Source organism: Melanotaenia boesemani, chromosome 12 (assembly GCF_017639745.1).
Source record: "Melanotaenia boesemani isolate fMelBoe1 chromosome 12, fMelBoe1.pri, whole genome shotgun sequence".
Taxonomy (NCBI): domain Eukaryota; kingdom Metazoa; phylum Chordata; class Actinopteri; order Atheriniformes; family Melanotaeniidae; genus Melanotaenia; species Melanotaenia boesemani.
The window spans coordinates 20526227-20549883 of record NC_055693.1 but is presented as its reverse complement, the minus strand read 5'-3'; the positions used below and the strand labels follow the sequence as shown (position 1 = coordinate 20549883).

At 38.9% G+C, this 23657-nt stretch overlaps 1 protein-coding gene across 1 annotated transcript; it reads right to left on the bottom strand.

Moving 5' to 3' along the window:
* On the bottom strand, positions 1-23097 carry LOC121650801 (neuroligin-4, X-linked-like). The gene is made up of 9 exons (XM_042002551.1): positions 22715-23097; positions 20530-21500; positions 19707-19859; positions 16135-16320; positions 15247-15697; positions 12381-12594; positions 10775-10899; positions 4536-5145; positions 1-2924 (listed from the first exon to the last, which is right to left on the bottom strand). Exons 2-9 carry the CDS (start codon positions 20999-21001, stop codon positions 2517-2519), a joined length of 2619 nt encoding a protein of 872 aa, XP_041858485.1. The 5' UTR covers positions 21002-21500; positions 22715-23097; the 3' UTR covers positions 1-2516.
* Positions 23098-23657: the final 560 nt, after the last annotated feature.

The following is a 23657-nucleotide window of genomic DNA, read 5'->3' as shown; positions in this document are numbered from 1 at the left end:
TTTTTCAAAAATGCAGCAGAAATGTTTTATGCTTGTCACAATCCAGCCATCCGCTGAGTTGGAAAACCCATAAGAAAAAAAATTCAGTCAAACATCTCTTAAATGTTATTTTTGTATAATTTTGTAAAAGTTCTTTGTTTGCCATCCACAAAAACTTCAGCTTTCATTTTCACATGTTCTGTTAACAATTAACTGAAAATCTCTCATGAAGAAGTTACTTAGGATAAGAGGAGGTTAAATAGGCCTCACTGTGACAAAGCTGCATCTAGTCACACAGATGAGGCTGAAAGGGGAAAGGGACAAGGGAGGGAGGAACCAAGGTTAAGGAAAGGCTTAAACAGGCAACATGGCCTTTATTCAAGTTACTGAATCTGTAGTCATTTGATTAAGTGGAGAATATTTTAGCTTCATAACCAAGACCTTGTCTCTTTTTATGGTTTCCATGACAGTACCAGGCCTTCTATACATGACTTATTATTTTGAATGTTTAATAAATGCTTGGTATCTAATTTTAATGACACAAAGCAGTAGCCATGATAGCCCCGGAGCACTCACAATAAAGTCAGCAAGAAAATCTCAATAAAGTCAGTCATGATGATGACTGAGATTTTAATAATAGATTTAACTTGCCTGGATTTAACTTCTAAATTGTGTATTGTTGCTCCTTTAGGAGGATGTTGAGGCTTAAAAGGCAGCACATTGTAATCATGTTTGCTTTCAGTGTCCAGTCTTATTATCACACAAAGCCAAGGTGACTCTTTCTCCTCAACTTCAGCCATAGTCCACCTTATTAATTAAATCTAGCTCCAAACCATAGTTGAAGACAGTAAACCAAACTCCAGACTTAAAATAAGTGCAACCTAGCCACATATTTCCAACAGTATGAATGGTACTGTGGACAAATTCTCAGTTACAACATTTTGTTTGGAGAAGGTGGCAATATATTATAGATTTAATCCAACTTGGCCAAAATCTGTTTATCAGAACCTTTAAAAAGAATAATATTTCATAGCATTAGGTAGTTCAATCAGGGGCTCTACTTGAAACACTGGGGCCCCTTGTAAAGTTTAAAATAATAAAGGTTAGAGAAAAAAAAAAAAAAAACTCCCAGAATTTTTTAAGTTTGCTTTAATTTAGGACCCCCTGAATCATCACCTTAATTAGAGTTAGGGTTCTTAAAAGAAAGGCATTCAGGAAGAAATTCAGGAACAAAGGGTTAGGTTCAAAGGTTTGTGGTTTTTGGCTGGTGCTCAATCATCAAACCAATATTGCATTATCTACACAGTACTAGTTCATCATCTGATGGTCAAAAATAGACAGGATGAAGTGAAGAATGTCTTATACATCAGCTACTAAACAAGTACCTAAACGCTCACATAGTTAAGAATTATTTAAATGACTGTGCATAGCAAATATAGCTTTTAAATAAAGGTACTGTGTACATACTACAGTGGGTGAGATAGAAAAGACAACCAGCCTTGCTTCAGAATATCTATACAATAATATATCAATATCTGAAATGAAAGCAATAATGTGGTTAAATAAGTCATGTTTAATGCAAGAGCAGGTAAATGCTATAAATCATAATATATCATCTGTATCTTTCCATTCTATTTACAAGAGTTTAACACATAGCTGGTTAGAGTGATTCCTCAGTAAGTCTGGCGACACTTCAGAGGCCCTTTCCTCGTCTGAACCGAACTTCTGTCTCTTGGCACACTTTCCATGTTGGTGTTTTTCATATCACTCTATCTTCCTTCGTTTTTCTCGCTCTCACAGCTGTTAAATCCCACTCAATGAAATCTTAATCTCTTTGCCACCATTGCACTACTTCCTACAGCTAATGTTGTTTTTTTCTTTTTTTAATCCTCCTCTTCCTCTCTGTCTGTTTTTACATCCATCGCTCGCTGAAATTTGTTATTTTCTCCTCAGCTCAGTCTGATCCTTGGCAGATAGGGCCTTTGATCTTTTTAATGGAAAAAAAAAATGCTACATTCACATTTCACAGGTTGTTCAAGTTGACATCAGCAGTCTGTGTGTGGTATTAACTCAGCTCCACATCCGCGCCCCGTAGTCCCAACACGGCTGCACTACGCAGCTCACGTGCCGTAAAGCCATCCACAGCTGACCCTTCTGCCACAGCATTCCTCATCTTCCTCCTCAGGTGTAGAAAAAGCTGATTTTAAAATCCAAAGCAGGTTTTTTTTTAGACATTTTGCTGGATGTCTTGGCTCATCAGGGTTGTGAGCGAATGATGCACTGAACTGCACCTCAAGGGATCCAGTCTGTCTGAAGACTCCCCGACATGCAACACACAGCTGTTTGTCTTTTCATCCTGTTACTGAAAAATGTCTGCTTGTCGTTTCATATGTAACAATCCTGCAGGGTAATTAGTAGAGGTATTTCAGTCTGATTTTTTGTGTGTTTGTTCCAGTGAGTGTGTGTGTTTGTGTGCATATTTAAGCATGAGTGTAAGAAGTAACTATGTCCCTGTATTTGCCAGCATCTGGCTGCGGTTATACACGTGTAGTGGAGTGTGTATGTGTGGAGATGTGTGTGTGCGGCAAGTGTGTATTACTATATGGGCTGTGGTGTGTGTATCCTTGGTGAGGATGCCCCATCCTCATACCGACCACTGATCCTGGCGTCATTGGGGTCATTGGCGTTGCAGGAGTAACAGGGTGTGACCCTGGGGTCACAGGCAACGAGCCCGGGGTCAGAGAGGTCATGAGGGGCACATCGTCAGGGGAGCGCCGCAAGGTGAGAGTGTAATCGGGTGGGCAGGTGAGGCGAACAGTATCCAGTGTGCTGTAGATGTCCTGGGTATCCAAGCCGTCCAGAGCATCGAGGGTGTCCAGAGTGTGATGGTGGTGAGTGTTGTTCCTCTCATCAGCTGAGGCAACATCACACTCCAGCTGCTTCACCTAAAATGTGGATAGGAGGAAATAAAGTAAACAAACGTATGTACAAGTATTATGTTTTTCATAAAATAGTGTTGAAACTTATTAAGTACTTATTTCGCCATTGCTGAATTAAACTTAAATGCTTTATTTTATCTTTTATGTGCCGAATAACTGACAATCATATCAAAGACAAAAGCACTGAACCATCTGAACTGTCAGTTTCCTACCTCTTATTAGGTCCCATGTTATCATGGGTTAGGGGTGACACTTGACATCTCCATCACTACTGACTTGGACTGAGTGGTTTTTAGCTCTGCAGGGCTAAAATGTTTCTCTTAGCCAGAATCATGATTAAAGAGAACATACCTTCATGTTATATAGCTTTTTTTCATGGTAATATAAAAGCCTGAAAATTCTCATTTCTATTTTTCTTCCCTACATTTCTAAAATACCATGAAATCTAAATAATGGTTGAGGGTGAGTTGCTTGAAGGAATATTAGTTAAAACAGAGTTTCACACAGAAGGAGACAAGAGGTTCGGCAGTAATATCCAATCCAATCCATAATCCAAAGAGACTGGAGTTTGTGGAATATGGGATTGGTGGGTGGGTGTGTGGGGCTTTGTGTGCTTTATATGTTTGAGTGTGTGAGAAATTATGAATTATCAGGGTGTTTTTAATTCAGTAAGGTTATATACTGGGGTTAGTGAAGGCTTATTAATTTGATATTTAAATTATTTTGAATTGATATTTTAATTGTTGGTATTATGTAGAGCACTTTGTGCTGCTCTTTGGTATGAAAAGTGCTACATAAATAAAAATTTGATTTGTTATATAGAATGGCACAAATATTATTTCTTAACACTGTTTGTGGTGATTTTATAGAAAACTACTTGAGATTGGGTAAGCTAGAGTATTTGTTCATTCCAGATGTTGAACAGCATTTAAGGAATGTTTGCATACTCTAGTACATCCCCAAAATAGCTAAATGAATATATAAATGAGATTAACAAATATGAAAAACAATACCATTTGAAAAATGACAAAAAGGCTAGGCTTGAATTATTTTCCGTGTAAAATTGAAGATGACACACTAAAAGTAGAAAGGCCATAGCAGAAAAATCACACTATACGCTGAGCTACATTATCATAGATCAGTTGCTAATTACTAGAATTTGTCTGCTATAAAAGCTATCTAACATCCAACACTGTTTGTGTGATATTTTAAATTAACATAGGGTGACTAACAGAACTCAAAAGAGGGCAAAGGCAGAGAATAAAATGGAGGCAATTGGAAGTAATTCAGGCATTTGTACACAGCTCACACATTAAAACACAGATACACACAAATCCTCTCACTGATAATGTCTGCCCATGACAGGGTGTGATTTGCAAGAGCGCTACTGGCAGCTGTGCCTCTGACAGGCCAAAAGTGTATTCATCTTATAACACAATCTGAAATGGCTTAATGTCACTCACATAAAAGAATGCATGTCATTAACAACACACATGATCATTTTGTCTAATGCATAGTTACTTAAGTGCAGGAAGATTCAGCACAATGTAGGGATAAAGTGAAGTGAAATGTGAATATTTCTCCTTGTACTAAAATATGCAAAACAGTTTGACTCACTTGTAATGACATCAGCCCCTCCCCCTGCAGGTGGGCTGCAACATCTGCAGGTGTGATGTCTCTTCTAGGAGGTGGAAGTGGGCGTGGCCTACGATGTTCCAGACGTCGTTTGTCCTTCTTATACAGCAAAGCAGCAAATGCAAGTATATTTAAAAACAACAGTGAGGCACCCACTGCTATTGTCACAGAAAGTTCAGTGGAGTAGTCCTCATTTGGGACACGAACCACATTTTCCCCTCCATCCTGGCCTAAAGCAGACTCTGGCGGCTGTGGAGTGCCTCCTTGTGAACCTGGGTGACGTGTACTGCTTGGAGGCCAACCTTTGGATAGACGCTTAGTATAAGAATAAGGTGTGTCATCCTGTGGAGAGGGACTGTGGGTGAAAGAAGACACCGACTGTAGGAGCTCATTGACGTGATGCAAGTGGGGGACCAGCTGGAGCCAGAAAGAGATCTTAGTGGCACGATAGTGGTCTCTGACACGAGGCTTGAGGCCAATGTGAAGGTACATCTGCTCTTTAGGGGTGTATTTAGACCAGGCAACCTCTTCAAAACGATTCGGCTTTGTATGGATGAACTTGGTATCTTGAGGAACTGGCTGGTTTGGATCACTGGTGAGAGAGAAAAAAAATACCTGGTTTACATGTGCATTTTCATTTCTTTTTGTGTAATGTGTAACTTTTGAAAACTGTTAAAAAAAAATAGACTAAACTGTAAAATATCTAATTGCTAATATCTAATTGACAGAAAAGATGTTTTTTAACTGCTTTTTTCTGGGTAAAAGTAAGACAAATATCTATGAGTAGTCTGTAAAACAAAGTATTAGTGATGTTGATAATGAATGGGTTAATTTTTTTTAATCTGTTTTTGTTGTAATTACCCAAATTATCCACAGTTTTCCTCAGTTGTTAGTGGCATCAATATTTGCCATCATATAAATCAAATAGTTTTACAATAACAAAAAATGGTTTGGGGCATCTTTAGTGGGATTTTGAAACAGTTATCATTGCCAGGTCCAATTTCTTTCCCATCACTGAGCACATTTTCACTTTTCACATTACCTTTTTTATAACCTCTGCCAAAGCGGAGGTTATGTTTTCGGCAGCGTACATTTATCTGTTGTTCTGTCTGTCTGTCTCTCTGTTAGCAATATAACTCAAAAATAAATGAGGAAATGAGGAACAAGTGATTAAATGTTGAGGTAATCATCCCCTGGATCCAGAAAGTTTTTAAAGAATTCTTTACAGCTGCAGGGCAGGCTCAAACATCCGGGAACGTCACTAAACCTTGTCACATTCAGGTCTTCTGCTGGTAAAAACAAAAGGTTGCTAACATAACACCACTGGTTTTTCAGCATCATTCCTCATAATTTTTTCTTTGATTTTCATAAGATTTCTTTTAAATATGTTAAAATATTGTGTTGTGGCTGGCAGCTATAAACATAGTTGTTCCACCAACAACAAGAGATTGTTCTTCAAACTACTGAAAAAGCACAAAAGCCCAGAAAGATGTGCTAACTGGCTAACAGCTAGCATGTTAATGCTGGCGACTTTGGAGTCCTTCAAAATATTTAACAGTTTCTTCAGATCATTTTCTGACTGGTGAGTAAAACATTTATTATGATACTATTGTTAAAACTATTGGTTGTTTTTGTATAGATGCCAAAACTACCATGAAATGGCTGGTTATAGTAACAATAACAAATGTATCTTGGTGGTTTTTGTGAACTTATCAGAGTTTCTTGTTAGTAGCTCCTTCACAATGTAATGACAGATAGACATGAGGCTATTGATTAGTCTTTCTGCTACCAGCTTAGCCTCATATCTTTTTCTAGCCTTGACACTGAGGGTATGAATATAATTGTGAGACATTATGGATCATTTTCAATTGAAAACCAATGGAAAAAACATAAAACTAGTGTTGCACACGTCAGCATGGATGCTGATATGATGCAGAGTTTGGTTTCAACAGCAAGCTATTCATGGTCACATGTCCCAGTTCCCAATTGTGAGGGAGGTTTACGCCTGCCTTTGGGGAGATAGGGATAAATTTGCCTTTAGAGCTTCTAAAACAAAATAAAAAAAATAATAATGCCCACAATCATTGGCCCAAAAACATAAAAATAAATTAATTAATAAATACAAGCGCTTGGCTGAGGTCTGCGCTTTCTGAGTGCTTCTAGTTTGTTTTTGTTTCTTTTAGATGCATCTCAAATTGTGACAGAAAAGCAGCCATTAAGACTTCATGTCAGCAATGCTTAAAGAATTTCCAGGCTGTCACTTTGTTCTGTGATGGATTGACTGACAACCTATTCAGTATGTACCCTTCATCCTTCCCCATCCCATCAAAACCCTGAAAAGAAGAACACTCGGTTAGATGGATTATGTTTTGTATGAAGGTGCAATGCTGCCCAAGGCTTTGTTGTTCTACTGACAACCTCCTGTTTTACTTCAGAAAGTCCTCATTTCTCCTTGATGCTATTTACTTGGAAAATTTACCAAAAATTATCCCCAAAGTAGTACATTCCCATCACAATTTGTGAGTGTCAGAACAAGGGTCTTGGGACTGAAATGGCTTTCTTTTCTTATAATAAAAGAAAGCAAAAGAGTCAATGCATATCCAACTCCATAGAAAAAAACTCCAGAATTGAGAACACAGAACTTTTCTATTTGTCCTGGTGATTTTTTGGAAATGGTAGGTGAACTCTCGTGTGCTTGATTGGTAAAGAAAGCTCCTCAGCATTAATGGAGACCAGACTTGTACATTGTCCACTGTTCTGTCAGTTGTAACTTGCTGACACTAGAATTACTCAGATGCACTGTAATGACTTTGGCAGTGATCCTTGGACCTTGGACAACCATTTAAAAAGAAGAGGCTACAGAGATATCCTGACAAAAAAATCTCCAGATAGTCTGAAAAAAGGGGGGCAAAAAGGTGCAGGTTTTGCAGAACAATAAAAAATCATTGAGCCAACGTTGTCAAGAAATTACTGAGAACAGTATAATTTTGGAGTTAATTATAGTTGAGTGGACACAAGGCCTAAATCCCACAGAGAATTAAATGGACTTTAACACAAAAGAGATGGCAAAAAATGGCCTCTAACCACACAGACCTTAGAATCAGTGACAAAATGAAACAGTCAAATCAGCTGAGACATGTAAAACTGAACAATAAAAGCACATTGGGCTGCTGATACCATAAATTCATTCAAGGGGAAAATATCTGAAATGTTCTGCCTTCAATGTTCTAAGCCTCAGTGAGCCCCAGATACAAATGAGGCTTCACTGTGTATCAAAAATTACACTTATTAGATGCTTTCGAATCCAAAGAAAAGTTAACACCCTTTATGTAATTGGGGTATGCAGGTTTGCAAGTTTGTTAGCTTGAAAACGTGCAATAGTCAAAGTGCTGGTGTGCTGATTTTAGAATAGTCATTATGCTAATGTCAGCTCTCTGTTTCTTGTTTAGTTTGCTAAAACCAGGTTGCATTTGGCTTTCAAATGTGTGACATACTAAATCTACTGTAGCTAATCTGGAACATCTGAGGATTTTAGTAAAGTTCACTGACACCTCACTCTTTAAAAGAGGAGCATGAAAATCCCTCTCAAGCAGCAAACTTTGCGCAGATACAGTCAATATAGTGAACACCAAACATTTAACAGATTTTTGAGTTGCAGGAATCTTTAAAAGTTTATGTTTGAAGTGAAAAAAAAATGAATGAAACATGTCACCAAGATTTCAAATTTGGCATGAGTATAAATAATTTTAAACTTAACTGGCATCTGCAGCCCACAAAGATGTTGAGCAGAGATAAGAGAGTTTCACATATTTACATTTGATCAAATGAATCAATAAAGATAAAAAAGAATTTTACCATATTAATCAAAGGCCTCATGTAGTACCACATGTGGTTCAGATATTCAGTGGGTATACCAATAATTTATTCTTTTGAACTACTCAAATGTCAGGGAGCCTTTAAGGAGATACTGAGAACCTCTTCACAAGAATTTTCCTCTAAGGATGCTGAGTTTCTCTTCAGTTGGCCAACAATTTAACCAGGAATCTTTCTAATCAATATCAAAGTGTCATAAAACAAACCAGTAGTAAGTATTTTCCTATGAACGTATCTCAAAGGTAGTTTATTGATTTATCACAGACTTTTGTCCAGCTTCTATTGTGCAAACACAAAAAAATCTGATACCTCCATTAAAGATAAATGTGAGCAGTACAGAGAAAACATGTTTAAAATCTACATCTATGACACACAGACAGCCACTTGTTTGTCCATTTACCAACATATTGGCATCTGCAAATTAAAAGCTATAATAGCTATAAAGCTACAATAAGAGCTGCATATGTTCACAGATATTGCCTTTAACATGCAATTTTCTCGCTTGTCAGTCCAGACTTGTGAACGCCACAAAAAGGCACCTAGCGTAAAGACCTACCGTTGCACAAGCTGAGGATTTATACGCCCACACAGAGGCTTACAAAATATACATCGGTGAGCATCACATCTCCCCTGTTAAACTTGAGCTGTCGCATAGTTCCATCATCATCTGAGATCCTCTCAGTGGAGTAAAATCTCTTTTCAGAGAAAGTTCCCCATTGATAATTGAAGTATAGACTGAACTCTTTACAGCTCTCCTTGGTGATTTTGCTCCACAGCTTGTGGCAGTGGTAATGACAATACAGGCTGTGCTATGAACTGCACACTTAATGCGATGTGACTGCTTTAATGCATCTACATTAAAGACAGCTTTCTTTCACGTCACAGTCAAAATATGTGAGTGTACCATCCTGCTTCTTTATGTTGTGAGATGGCAAGGCTCTTTGGGGATTTAGATCAAGGTCTGGACTGCAGATGTCTCTGTAAATCCAAAGAAGTCTCAGTGGAGTGAGCCTCAATTCAATTAATTATTAGTAATTACTCACTTCTAGCACTGCAAAAAGCAGGTTAATCCTCAACAATTACTTTTATCTTGTATAACATGTCAGAGTGGAGAGATAAAAAGAAGTCTTATCACTGTACTGTCAGTTTTTTGTACTTTTCTATAACAATATTTTTCTAAGCTACTGGCAGGTCATTTAATTTTCAATTTAATAAATTGGATCTCTTTTAGCTATGGGCAGTTCTTTTTCATTTAACATATGGAATAAACTCTCTATTACATTGGATTATTTTTGACCATAGATGACTGAAGAGAAGAGAAGAGAAGAGAAGAGAAGAGAAGAGAAGAGAAGAGAAGAGAAGAGAAGAGAAGATTTATCAATCCTTTCACTCATTACCTTGGCTCTCTGCTTTTTCACTGGTTGGGTAACTTTCTTAGCCAAGGTCCAAAGAAGAAAAGGTTTTTTCGAGATTTTGACTTGACAGAAAATCTGTGTGCTCCTTTGGCAAAATTAGTCTGCAGTGCAGCTTTAATGCTTGTATTTAAAGTACTTCTTGTTATCAGTCTTTAGAGGTTGTTTTTTTTAAAGGAAAGACCAACAGTTTTCATCTAATGCTGCAGTAAAACTCAGTGGTTATTAATTACAAAAAATTCTTTCAAAAGATTTCTAATTTTTTAGGGAAAAAAAGAAACATGTCCAAGCTATTAAAATGATATTCACAATAACAAGCATTTTTCAAATTTAATCCAGTTATTATCAAATAAATCCAAACGACAACACATGATATGAATTCTTTCTGCCTTTGATTGTCCTCTCTGTGTAAACATTGACAGATGACTGCACTCTGTGCCTCTGCTCATCTTCACTATTAATCACTGCAACAAATTAAACATATGGAAAGCCTATCAAGCGCTGCAAAGCAAAGAGGCACGAAGCTGTTTATCTTAATAACACCATGGACTTGAATCTTGGCTGTCTGATAGCAAGCTTGGAGGAGATTTCTTCCTGTAAAGTCAAGAGTGAGCTGTCCACGCTTACAGCAACAAAGCTACATGTTGCCAAAACCTTGTCTCTGTGAAGTCAAAACAACAGGAACAAGTGATCTCAGCTGTGCACTTTCTTTTATCTTCTAAAATGTGATTAAATGTTGTAGATGTTATTCATTACTATTAAATATTTTCTCCAATTGTGTGGGGATGAAATATTAATGTCAGAGAGAATCTGTTTGTACTGGTACTGTACTTTGTTTTCTGATTTTTGCTGCACATAACAGAGAAAAGCAGATCTTGTCAGTGGTATTTTCCAGCTGAAGGGCATCTCATATCAATGAACATTTTAATAACTCACCCAGTCTTGGCAAAGTTGGTCCAGTAAGTCATAACTACTGCGCTCAGCATCACGTCGTTCTTGGAGAAGTTACAGTTGAACAGGTCAGTGGGACCCACCATGGGCACACCAAACACATAGGGCACCTACTCAGACAGACACACACACACACATATGCTCACATTGGAATAACTTAGACGTAACATTCATTTCCTGGGCAGTGAAAAATCATAGCTGAATCGTGACAAACTCTAGAAATTGTATCACAAAAAACTGGAGTGAACCTGAACTTGCTAGTTTCTGTTCAATTTGACATGCCAAGCCCAATCTATAATGTAGTCCACCACCAATAAAATTCAAATAAATGGTCATACATTCAATAAACTGTTCACAACACAAGAAAGAAAAGATTCCTGTGTCATGACCCACAGGAGAATAAATTCACTGAATATTTCTGGTTAAAACTGGTGCAGACAGAAATTTTATGCAATAAATGGACAAAAATTCAATAATAACCTTTTGCTTGATTGTGATTGAAGAAGGTTAGGAGGAAAATAGAGTTCAACAATTTAGAAAATCTAGCCTCAGATAGAAGACTGTGGCCGATCACAGACCTCTTTAGAAAAAGGACATGCCTAGTAGCTGCTTTGCACTTTCATGTGTGTCCTTTCTGCCGCTACCTCCTAAAGGCTCCTACCGGTGAGTGTTGCAGCAGGTCTTTTTTTATTATTTATTGAAAAAGAACGACAGAGTTTGACCATGCCTCGCCCACACAGTCCACAAAACGATTGTGATCCTCCTGCTTACCTAAAACTACATCAGCTTAACCTTACAGAACAATAGCCATGAAAACAGGACTATCTGCCCTGTCACAAAATAAATGTGGAAAAATTGTTTAAAGCCTCGTTCAATTGCACAAAATCCTGAACAAGAAAATCATAAGCCACACTTGCAATGATAGTCTCTTTTAAAGAAAACAAATAGAAGAAAAACAGACTCATCAAGCAGATAGCTGAACATGACCACATCCATCCATTTGTCAGCATCAGTGGAGTGTACTCAAAAATGTTGCATCCCCTGTCTGCTATATTCTGAGCTTGCTGCTCTTCTACTGCAGCGCTGAGCTGCTAACTTCATTTTCTAGTAACATCAAAATATATTGTAGAGGCTGTGTAGGTAGATTTACCATGAAAGCAGGTGAGTGGCTAAGGCAAACGTTTCTAATAGTCTAGCCGTCTGCTGACTGTAGCCCTAGGCTCACAGCTACAGCTGCAGCTAATGCACTTCCATGATAATGTGGCTTATGGAGCATGGGCCATGCTTGTCTGATAGAAGGGACTTAGGACTGAGTTAAATTATCAAGTTCAGCTTTTTTCTTTCTTCTTTTGCATTTTTTAGATTTCTGCCTGCCTCAGCCTTCTTGCAACCATAAAGCACTTTGAATAGATGAATATGTAGCAGCAGAGTAACTTAAACAGGCATTGTCTTATAAACCTCAGCTTGGCATAAAGTTAATAGGTAATATCTTTGTTGAAATATATTCTTATTTCTCATTATGTATATCATCTAATTTGTTTTTTGTCTGCTTAAAAGCACTTAGCAAAATACCACTATTACATTCTCTCACCTCATCACCATGGGCAGAATCAGCCCAGGGCGGCGTGGCATCACTCTGGCAGTGGTGGTAAAAGGAGTAGAAGTAGGTGGGAGACCCATATTGAGCATGGAGGTCAGCTGTGGCAACAGCAGGTGCCACCCATTGGTGGTCTGTAAAAAGTGCTACCAGTGTCTTCCGTCGGGTTTCTGCATTGTCTCTGTCTGCCCAGTCAGTGTACATGAACCTTTAAAGAATACATTTTAAATTAGCTAACAGTATGCACAAAAATATTTTATATAACTATACAGTGTATGCCTGCTTCTAAAGACTCTTCAGCATCAAATACATTAATTATGCTAATTTTCTATCCAAGAGTTAGCAGATTTTTTGCATAGCTTAGCATTAAGACTGGATCCACTACAGTGTAAAACAGCGAACTATTACAGAAACTGTGTCCTTGCTAGTTTTTATATGTTTATTTAGCTGGACTCAAGGAATAACAGATCATAGGGGAGTCACAGACACACACACACACCTTTCTCTGTAATTGTATATCTTTCATAACAAGAACTACACTAAATATAATTTTGTAATGACACAGTGTCTTTTCCAGGTCATACACCTCCACAATGCCTTGCACTTCTCGCATTGTCTGATCACAAGCTTTGTAGGCAATGAAATGGAGGATGGAATAACCAAGCAGGTGACAGTATAAACTTTAGTTTGAAGAGGAAAAAAGACACAAAAAATGCAGAATTAACTGGGGACTGAATCCAATGCATTAACTAGAGGATTTTAAATTATGTGATCTAAACTAAACGCGCCCATTGTTGCAAGAGAAACAGGTACAAGCTGGATAAAGCTAAACGCTAAATCCATCCAAATAAAGCTTGCTCAACTTCTATGACTTTATTCAGCTGAATATCTGAAATTCTGAAAGTGGCCATACTTCAGAAGGAAGTAACTAAAAAGTTTAACTTAGAGTGAAATTGTTGATATCATAAGAGATAATAATCTGTTATTGTCACTATAAGAACATTGTCAGGCAACACTCAGCAGTGAGATGTAGTTTAGCAGCTTCTTCTGGCAGTGAGTAAAAGTATGAAAAGTGATATACAGTACATGGTGGAAAAACTCATCTATAAAAATAAATAGTAACTCTTAGTCGCAAATGACTATCAGACAGGTGAGTTTAACATAGTGATTGATGGATGTCACTGTCCAGAAAATAGGTCTACCACCGCATTCCCTAGCAACACAGAGTTTGTGTGCACACTGTTTGTAGGCTACAGCCGCTGTGTGTACAGTGTATTTGTGCTTATGTTGTTGGAAGATGTCAATGTTATTTGCTTTATTGATGGTTTTTAGAAGTGGTTGGTATTTGGATAGCTTTATTTTTAAACTATTAAGCATATAAATCTGTCCTGGAAAATTCCAGGAAGGTAATATGGAAATGGTTGGTAAACACTTGGCTGTGAGTTGTAAAAACAAGCTAAAATAAGTTAAACTTAGGGCTCGCTTAAGCTTATGTAAGATGGAATTATGAAGTTTCGCTAGAATTTTCTTCATCATATCATATTCTTGAGTACTTCAATTTATTTATGTCTTGTTTCAAGATATATTTGCATTTTAGCTTAAGTCTGAAAGGAGAGAGGATTATATTTTCATCTGCTTCACTACAACAAAAAACAATCTAAATTTGTTGAATAGGGCTTGCTCCTCAAACAAGCTGACAAACCCTTTGACCATTCATATAAAATCATCTCCTCTAGGAAGGCCTATTACAAGGTCAAATCTTTCTCACTCCGGATAAGTAATCATGAACAAATTGTTTGTTTGAGGCTAGTCTAACCAATAGAAACAAAGTCAGACACACTCTACCTAGATGCAGTGATAAACTAATGGAGCCACAGGCCACTGTATAAAGTGCAGTAATCCAACATGATAATGTACAACCACATGAGGCCAAAAATTTGTGGCAATAATATACAAAATTAGGCTTTTCCACTGGTCTCCTAAAAGTCCAGGGCTGAATGTCAATGTCAAATCTTTGGGATTTGTTGAGTACAGCTTAATAACGGTGTCCCAAACCAATGAAAATGAAGCATCAGCTGTGGACAGCAAAGCCAGCCAGATGAGACTGCTACTCTTTCAGGAGGAGGTGTATGATAGAGCCAACAGAGGTCACACATGCTACTGACCACATCACTGTTCTAATTTTGATTTTTTTATTTCATATCTATTCCATATCTATTGTTAGTGTTTGTTAAATTTATTTTCTTTTTTTCAACACTTAAAATGCCAGAGAATGCATGAATGCTGTTGAAAACAATAAAACAATGGATGAACAAACATTTCATATTGTGTTAATTTGTGAACCTTGGAGGAACTTGTAGATAGAGATCCACACTGTACTTCTGAGACATTAACAGTTTCTTACTGTGCCAGCATGTTTGAAGAGGTTATATTATACATTTTGAGCTACTTCCCTTCAGTGTGTTAGTGTAAAAGATCTGCAGAGCACTAAAGCACTGAGCCTACATCAAACACGACTTTGTTTTTGAACTACTCAAAATGCATACCGGTAATTTGTTTAGTTTTCTTTCTTTAATCAGAGACATCACCATGACACACATTTGTATAACCCTTATATTGTAGCCCGGTCAGGTCGGGTCATGCCCTCCCTCCCTCACACGTTTTTAAAACCAAGAGACGGGGCCCAAAACAAATCACTGCAAACATAAGAGTCAAGAAGTGCTGCAGCAATGTATACTATGAAAAAAATAGAGTGCATTACTATTTAACAGATATATATTTTTGTTTTAATCAGTATGTTACTGACAATCCAAGGCTGTCAAATCATTCCTTAGATATACTCATTCACACACTTACTTACCTTATGCTCTCTCTCAGTGTATCTCGGCCTTCTGGATATCCATATAAACTATCCACAAAGTCCGACACAGCAAAGTCAAAGTCCTCAGCAGTGACGCCGTCCTCCGAATCCACAATGCCCTCCACAAACTTCACACCCTCTCCCTGATTAACCCCCAGCATCACGTCATAGTTCAGAAACTCTCCCTGCTCCATCAGAATCTGGGGGTCATCAGGTATGACATCGCCATCAATCACCGGAGCAAAAGCTGTGTGATATTTAGCCGGCGTTACGTTTTGTTCCACAAGTTCACGATAACTCCGGCCCTGTAGGCAGGTGACCAGCTGAGTGCTGTCGTCGATGCCACATCCAACCCTTTCACCGAGCTGCCGAGCATACTTGCTTGGCTGGTAGTTGACGGCCCAACTGGCTAAAGCACTGCCGCTCTGGATAATGGCTCTATGAAACAGGTCTGATACACAAAAACAACACATTAATACAACATATAGCTCAACAAACTGAGGCACTTGTATACATTTATACAGTTGTAGATGCGTGTGTACCCACACATTTATGAGTACAAAATTATATGATTACATATTGGAAGGTTACACAACATATTTGTTTGCACAAAAAAGATGCAAAAGCAAGAAGTCAAAAAGCAACAAAACAATGAAAAGTTACAAATTTACAAATAACAGCTCTTGGCTATGTACGTCATAGGCATGCTATTCTGCTCAGATAATTGACTTTAAGACTAGTAAATGTGAACTGCATTGCTTGAGTGAAGAATGTCATAACTCAATATGTGAGAGGATCAGAGCTCGTTAGTATCTAACCGTACTATTTTGATATTCCAGTTCCACTGATTGCAACACATAGAGTATTTTTTACATGAGTCTCTCTTACCCTCTGAGTAGTGGGACAAGGTGAGGAGGCTCACACAGGACGCCCCAGCACCAGATCCAAACACTGTGACCCTATTTGGGTCTCCGCCAAAGGCAGCAATGTTCTCCTTCACCCAGCGCAGAGCCTGGATCTGATCAAGCAAGCCATAGTTGCCTTTTGCTGCCTGGTCACCTGTGCTAAGAAATCCTACACAAAAGCAGTGAGAGATAGCGGTTAGGACAATGATGCAGAACACAGAGAGCATAATTAAAAACAATATTTGAAATAAAAGCTGAAGATGAGAAGCATGTTATGGTATGAATATGGGGAATCAGTGAATTACAATAATACAATGTACAAACAGACAACAGCAAACAAGGCAATGATTAGTTCAACATGAAACAATGGTATTCCCATTATGCATCAATTATGTAGAAGTTGTGTTTATAATAAATTTTCAAAAGAACTCTATGGAAAACATTTAATCCTATAGTCCCTTTGATTGGATCAAATATATTAATTTAAAATCATTTCAACTTACACAAGCATAAACCCCCCTCACATGCCTTTATATTACAGCTATCCCCTATTCCCTCTTCTGCTGGTGTTATTAAGTAAACAAAGAGGGTCCTAATGGCTCACTCCAACAAAGTATATCTCATTACTGCAGAAGCTCATTTCTGTGAACCTCAAGCACATAAGAGTATAATGAGTGAGAAAGGAGAGGCTAAAATAATACATTTCATCATTTATGTGCATTTTGCCAGAGATTTTATTCAAGCAAAAGGGACAATGTGAGGATTATAGTCTTAGTAGTTCCAGGATGATTTTATGTATACTGTATTACATGCTTCCATGCACCATTTGGTTAAATCTCTTGCTGTTTACATTCTTACATTCTTAGAGGAATTGTATATTTCTTTGTGTAACTGGGCTCACCTCATGCATCCGACTCATGATGAAAATGAGGAGTAGGAGGATGAAGAAGATGATGATGCTGCTACTCAAGATGATGATGAGGATTGTATTGGAGGTGGCATAAACACAAAGGATGGAGGTGAAGACACAAAGAAGCATGTAGGATTGGTTTTATTTGGCTCATAAGGATGTTTATAAATGCAGCAGAATTTAGTCTCACAACAAACCACATGCAAAACAAGTCACCATGTCATTAAATCCGTGTCTAATAAAAGCCTTGAAAATCAAAGTTTAAAGATGTTTTAACCTTTTAGAGCGTTTTCGACTCCAGTCCAATCCAGTTTAAAAAAATAAAAAAACATCCTCAGCCTGGGGCGACCTCAGAGCTAAGCTGTTAGGGTGAATACCACATGGGCACAAATGCCCTAAAGCAGTGATTCCCAGGACCAATTCCCAGCATGCTGGACATTTACTGCATTATTTCCCACACTTCCTGTCTCATCTGCCCTTGTCTAATAAAAAAGCATCATCTCCTAAATTAAAGCAGAGCCAAGATGTGGGCTGAGAGCAAAACCTTTCACACAATCCTTATAAAAAGCCACACAAATGTGGCAGAGCTCTTCCTTACTGTTGCTCTTTTAAATAAATATTCTACATTTGGATTGCTAAACATGTTCAATCAATGACCTAAATCTAAGTTCGTGTTTGCAATTAAAAAAGCAATGTCTTTTTGTGATACAATTCACATATTTAGGTTGATTAAAAGAAGCATCCCTTTGAGTCACACAATTGATTATGGAAGATAACATATCAACCTGCTTTGTTAACCTGCCAACATATTTAGACATATTTTCCCACATAAATGTCTGCATAATAGACAATTTCTTATAAGAGTGTGTACATGATTTGGACCATCTGGTATCTTTTACACTTGAGTCTATCCCAGTTAAGGGCATACAAACAACTAAATACTAGTGTTCTCAGTATGTTAAAGCAAATTGTGCCTTACAACAATAAAGGTTTAGCCCTGGTGTGAACCTGCTCAGGCTTTGCCATTATAAAAAAATGCAGTCTAAATGCCTGAATTATGAAATATTCCTTTTATTCAGCTCTGAGCTTAGAATAGCTGTCTAAAATTAGAAAAAAACCACAGGGAATCAAATTTTTGCTGTTCAGAGAGCAATGAGTGAAGGAGTCATGGAGTTAAAAAGGATCAGATTTGAGTTAATGCTAGTAGGGAAAAACAAGCCTTTAGGGGGTTTATTTCCACTAGGGACACCCGTACTGAACATGTTTTCACTCTCAAAAAAAAAAACACAAAGGAAAAATGAATTACTAATGGTTTTTATACTTTACAGATTGTTAAAGGTTTAAACAATGCAGATGATTGATTTACAATAACGTTGATTATGATAATTAACTGTTTTGTTGAAACATAAAAACAATGTTACAGCCAAAGCAAAACTGCTTCCTACAATAAATCCTAAAGATAATGACAAAATTAAAAAAAAAAATCACATTTCTAATGTATTGTGCTTCCATGAATTCCCCCTCTCATTACTGGAAGAAAATAATTAATAAACAGCAACATAACGTTTAACAGCAAAAAATTATACATTTATTTTTCTGTGTAGTTATTAATATCTAGACAATGCATAACAAGGTCACATGGCTAAGAGTGTCAGCTGAGCTTCATACTGTGACCTAAAATGAAAAAATAAATATGATACAGTATGTCTGTTGTTTTGTTTTTTTTTGTTTGTTTGTTTGTTTTTTTTGTTTTTTTTTTTTTTGTTTTTTTTGTGTTTTTTTGTTTTGCAGGTTAAAATAATAAGTGTAAAAACATAGTAGTGGATTATTTTACCACAAACAGGTGAAAACTGAAAAAAACTTCAGACCTTGAACCCCTCATGTCTGCGATCAGGTGGCTCAGTGATTCTCCTGGGGGTATTTACTTGCATGGTTTGCCTCCACTGCAAGAAATTCAAACTTGTTCTAAGCGATCATCTTTAGCCAATGATAAAACTGGTGGGACTGGTCTCCTCCGGGATGAAAATGCTCTTGTCCATAGAGCAGAGAAATTGACTGACTGATTTAATGAGTATGGAAATTATGTGAATCATTTATTATGGGGCTTCACTGTCACTAGAACTGAACAAAATTCAGCATTTGATGATTTGATGGTTGATTTAGGATTTATTTGTTAGACAGCATTATCCATGATTTGCCAAATGAGGGAATATCTTTTGGGGAAAAAAAGGTCTTTAATCTGTCAATAAATTTCCAGAGCCTTTTAGAATCAATACCAAGATGAATTGTAGCTGTTCTTGTGACACGGGGTTAGCCAAAACCTTATGATCATTCCTTTAATTTCTCATTCATTTTTATACAAAGCATCTTTTTAATGGTGCATAATATTAAGTGGATACTAAGTAGCTAAATATATGCGGCTGTAGATGAGTAATGTTAATAATCTTATAAATATTGTAAACTGGACAGAAAAATACCTCTATTCCAGAATCTTGATATTAAATGGAGGATTTTGTGGAAAAACAAGCTGCACCCACTATAAACACATCCATTGCACATTCATGCAACTATAAAGTATAATCCAGTTGACATGACTTTCATGTTACACAGACGATATATTAGATATAAATTATTTATTCTTTTACCTAATACTCCAAGACGGTAGTTGAGGGTTATGACAATGACGTTGCCATAGCTTGCTAGCACACTGCCATCCATCATGTTGCCAGTGCCTTCTGTATACGAGCCTCCGTGGACATACACCATCACTGGCCGCTGACCCCCCTCCTCGTGGATGTCTATGAAAGAAAGAGATAGATAGATAGATAGATAGATAGATAGATAGATAGATAGATAGATAGATAGATAGATAGATAGATAGATAGATAGATAGATAGATAGATAGATAGATAGATAGATAGATAGATAGATAGATAGGCAGGCAGGCAGACAGACAGACAGACAGACAGATAGATATGATGTAATAATGTTCAAACTATCAAGGTGACATCGCTGAAGCACCTGATGTCAGTGGGAGTGTCCATTGCATTATGTGTGTTTGCTTGTGCAAAGGGTCGCAAACTTGTGTATGAACCAATATGTATGCATGAGTGGGCCTCCGTTCTTCCCACTTCCCTCCACAAGTAAAGGTGTAAACCCCATAGCAGCTGACGCAGGTGTCTGCATATTAAGTGTGGGTTCGACCAGCAGCGCTCAGAAGGGGCAGAGGAAACATACCGCATTTTTTAACAAAAGTTTTATTTATTTATTCAGCAAGGCTAACTCTGTGCCTTGACAGCATACTTCCATGTTTTAATCATTTGTCACAGCCAAAGGTATCATTATCTTAGCTTGTGTTTTGACCTCAGGGCATGGTGAATTTAAACATGTAATCCCAGTCCTAACCCTGTCTGCATAATTAATAGCCCCCAGCCCTGAAAGTCAGTGCACATCACCAGGTTCACTCACCTTCCTCTGTGGGCACATAGATGTTGAGGTAGAGACAATCCTCGCTCTGGTGAGTGAGGTAAGTCGCCGCTATATCCAGGTTTGCAGTGAGCCAGGATGGCATCATGTCTCCCAGCATGCTCCTCTCATCCAACGACTGCGGGCACACAGGAGCAAACTGCGTCACATTACGTATTCCCGGCCATGGTAATGGTGGCTCAGGCGGCTGGAAGCGTCGATCCCCTGTTGGAGGCCTGGCATACGGTACTCCCAGGTACTGGATGACAGGTCCCAGAAGGTCTGAGGGCAAGGGGGTCAGGATGCCACGGATGCGCCCTTGCACCGTAGAAATGACAGGTACAGTCTGCTGGGCTGATGAGGGGGGTGGTTGTACGGAAAAGGAGAGGAAGAAGCAAAAGAACAGGCATGGAAATCCTAATGGGGAGGAAAGGGATGAGGGAGGGCAGATACTGCTGGTCCTCAGCTCAGACATGGCGGTTTGTTAAGCTGAAAGATGAGGGGTGGGAGCAGAGGATGGAAGATACTGGAGGCAGGTTGGAGCTCACGGCCGACCCCTCAGAGGTATCCAGCACTGACACACAGCTGCAGCTCAACTTGGCCCATAACGCACACAACACTCAGTCCTGTCTCATGCAAGCAACCTTTTCCCCTTGTGTATGAGTCTGTCTATGTGTGTGTGCGTGAGTCAATGTTTCCGTGCCTCTGAGTGTGCAGTGACTCAGTCAGTGAGTCCCTTAGAAACGCAACTGTCAGTGTATGTATGTGCTGAAGTGTTTAAGTGATTGTGTGTGTCTTGGACTGGCGATTTAAGCCTGGGTGCATGTCTGTGGGTATATGTGTAAGTGTACGTGTGTGTGTGTGTGTGTGTGTATGTGCATGTGTGTGAGTCTCTCGTTATGTAAACAATAGCATCACTGTTCTTCTGTCACTTTCGCCTTCCGGTCACCCCCATAACAAGCCCAAACTGCTGCCTGGAAACAAGATAGAGAGAGGGGGGAGAAATAGAAAGAAAGAAAATTAACTTAATTAGACTTATCTGGGATAATCACAGTGCAAATAGCATAAAATGCTGCACGCACACAGGAGACACACATATGTCGTCAAACAGATAGGCTGTGCTACCTTGCTTGCTGTTCACTTTAAAAATAGATATGAGAGTGATAGATAGGGCAAACGAGATGTTGTCCGCTCAGCTTAACTTGGTGTCAGGCTGTCAGGGCTGCTGTGTCACATCCTCACTACACACTGTTTCACAGATCACAGGCCCTTGGTGGGGGAGGGGAGTGTGTGTGTGTGTGTGTGTGTGTATTGGCGGAGTGTATTAAACCATGAATACACCATGGGGCTCCTGACCTGCATGTAGCATAAGGTAGGAAACGTGACACACGCACACACTTGGATCTTTAGCCCAATTCTTTGTGTCACACACATGGTTCTGATCACCCTGCATGCTCTCACACACACACACACACACACACATCCTTCTCCCTCTGTATCACACACACGCGCGCACACACAGCTGCTCCCCAGCCGACTCTCTCTGAGGGCCTGAGGGCAGAATATTAACACATACACGCATCCATACACGCGCTGAGAAAAACTCAGATTTCTGTTTAATTACACACACATACACACATTCACTCACATCGATATTCAACTGTGAACTGCAGTTATAGAAGGATGTAAAGATGATCATTATTATCGCTCCTCCCTTGTTAGGTTGTATTGGTGCTGTCCAAGGTGCTAGTTAACATTCCAGTGGTGATCACACACACGCCGATGAATAACGCTCCATTTATCAAGGCAAACCCGCCGCCTGCCACCCTCCCCTTGTGTATTTTCATATGGAACGGACATATTTTTAAAAAGGGGGAAAGAAAAGAAAAAAACAGCGCTACGTCCTTATAAAAATCAAGAAATTTTAAAACAAAAAGGGAACAAAAAAGTGTAGAAAAATGCTTGCTCGAGCGGTAGAATTTCCTGTCTAAATTTCTATCGGCATTGAAGCTGACTACGGCAAAAACACACACACTCCCTCACTCTCTCTATCTCTCTCTCTCTCTCTCTCTCTCTCTCTCACACACACACACACACACACACACACGCTAAAATGCAAAACATCAACCTACATCGCCGCTGCAGTAGAAAAAAACGTCCAAATGACAAAATGTAGTATAAACCGTACCCAGGCGGGGTGAGAGGTGTGAAATCCCGCGCAGCATGTTCTCCTTCCCGTCCTCTGCAATATTCGCCTCGTGCTTTCGCTGCTGCGGCTTATCCGACGTGCCCGGGATGGGATATTGGGATATATTCCTCTGCTGCTGCTGCTGCTGCTCTTACTCCTTCTGCTGCTGGTGGTTGTGGTGGTGGTGGCACGTTTCCTGGGTGGAAATAACCCTCCCCCCCCAAAAAAGGATGAAGAAAAAAAAAAAGAAAAAAAGCCCTCAAGCCTTGTCAGTCCGACACCGTAAAAGGGAATTTGTTTATAATATATTTAAATATTTTATGTAGTTGGAATTTAAAGGGGTTCTCCGTGAAATGCAGGGCCCAGGACGTTTAAATGATCAATCTCCCTCTCTCCCTCTCCTTCCTTTCTTTCTCCTCCCCCATCTCCCTCCCTCTGCCTCCCTTTCTTTCTCTCTATTTTCTCCTCCTAGATGCGATTGGACAGTGTGGCAGGCAGCAGCTACTGATCCAATGATACGCACCTAGCTCCGCGAGGAGGCTCAGATTGGAAACAAAAGGGGAGAATAGAGCAGAGGAAACCCACACAGGGGTGCACACAATTAAAGTGTATTAGTGGATAACCACACATGACTTCACACACCTGTAGAGCATGCCTAAAATCATTAACACTGTCAAAAAAAGAATGCTCGTGTATATGTTGATACACCTGCATACTCTCACACACACCTAAACAAATACACAAATGGTGCTGGAGTACACAGTGACCTCTTCAGGACCAGAACAGGAGAGTCTGTCCCCATTCTATTCAGCTATGCCTGCAAGCAGCTTTCTCCCTTAGGCACAGCGTGTCAGTAGTGTGTGTGTGTGTGTGTGTGTGTGTGTGTGTGTGTGTGTGTGTGTGTGTGTGTGTGTGTGTGTGTGTGTATGTGCGTGTGTGTGCG

Bases quoted from the DNA above. Each gene is read 5' to 3' on its own strand.
- LOC121650801 (XM_042002551.1), bottom strand. From the start codon at position 21,001: ATGTCTGAGCTGAGGACCAGCAGTATCTGCCCTCCCTCATCCCTTTCC. The intron at 19,860-20,529 runs GTGAGTGAACCT...TTTCTTTCATAG, and splicing joins CTATGTGCCCACAGAGGAAG to ACATCCACGAGGAGGGGGGT. The intron at 5,146-10,774 runs GTGAGTTATTAA...CTCTCTCACCAG, and splicing joins ACCAACTTTGCCAAGACTGG to TGATCCAAACCAGCCAGTTC.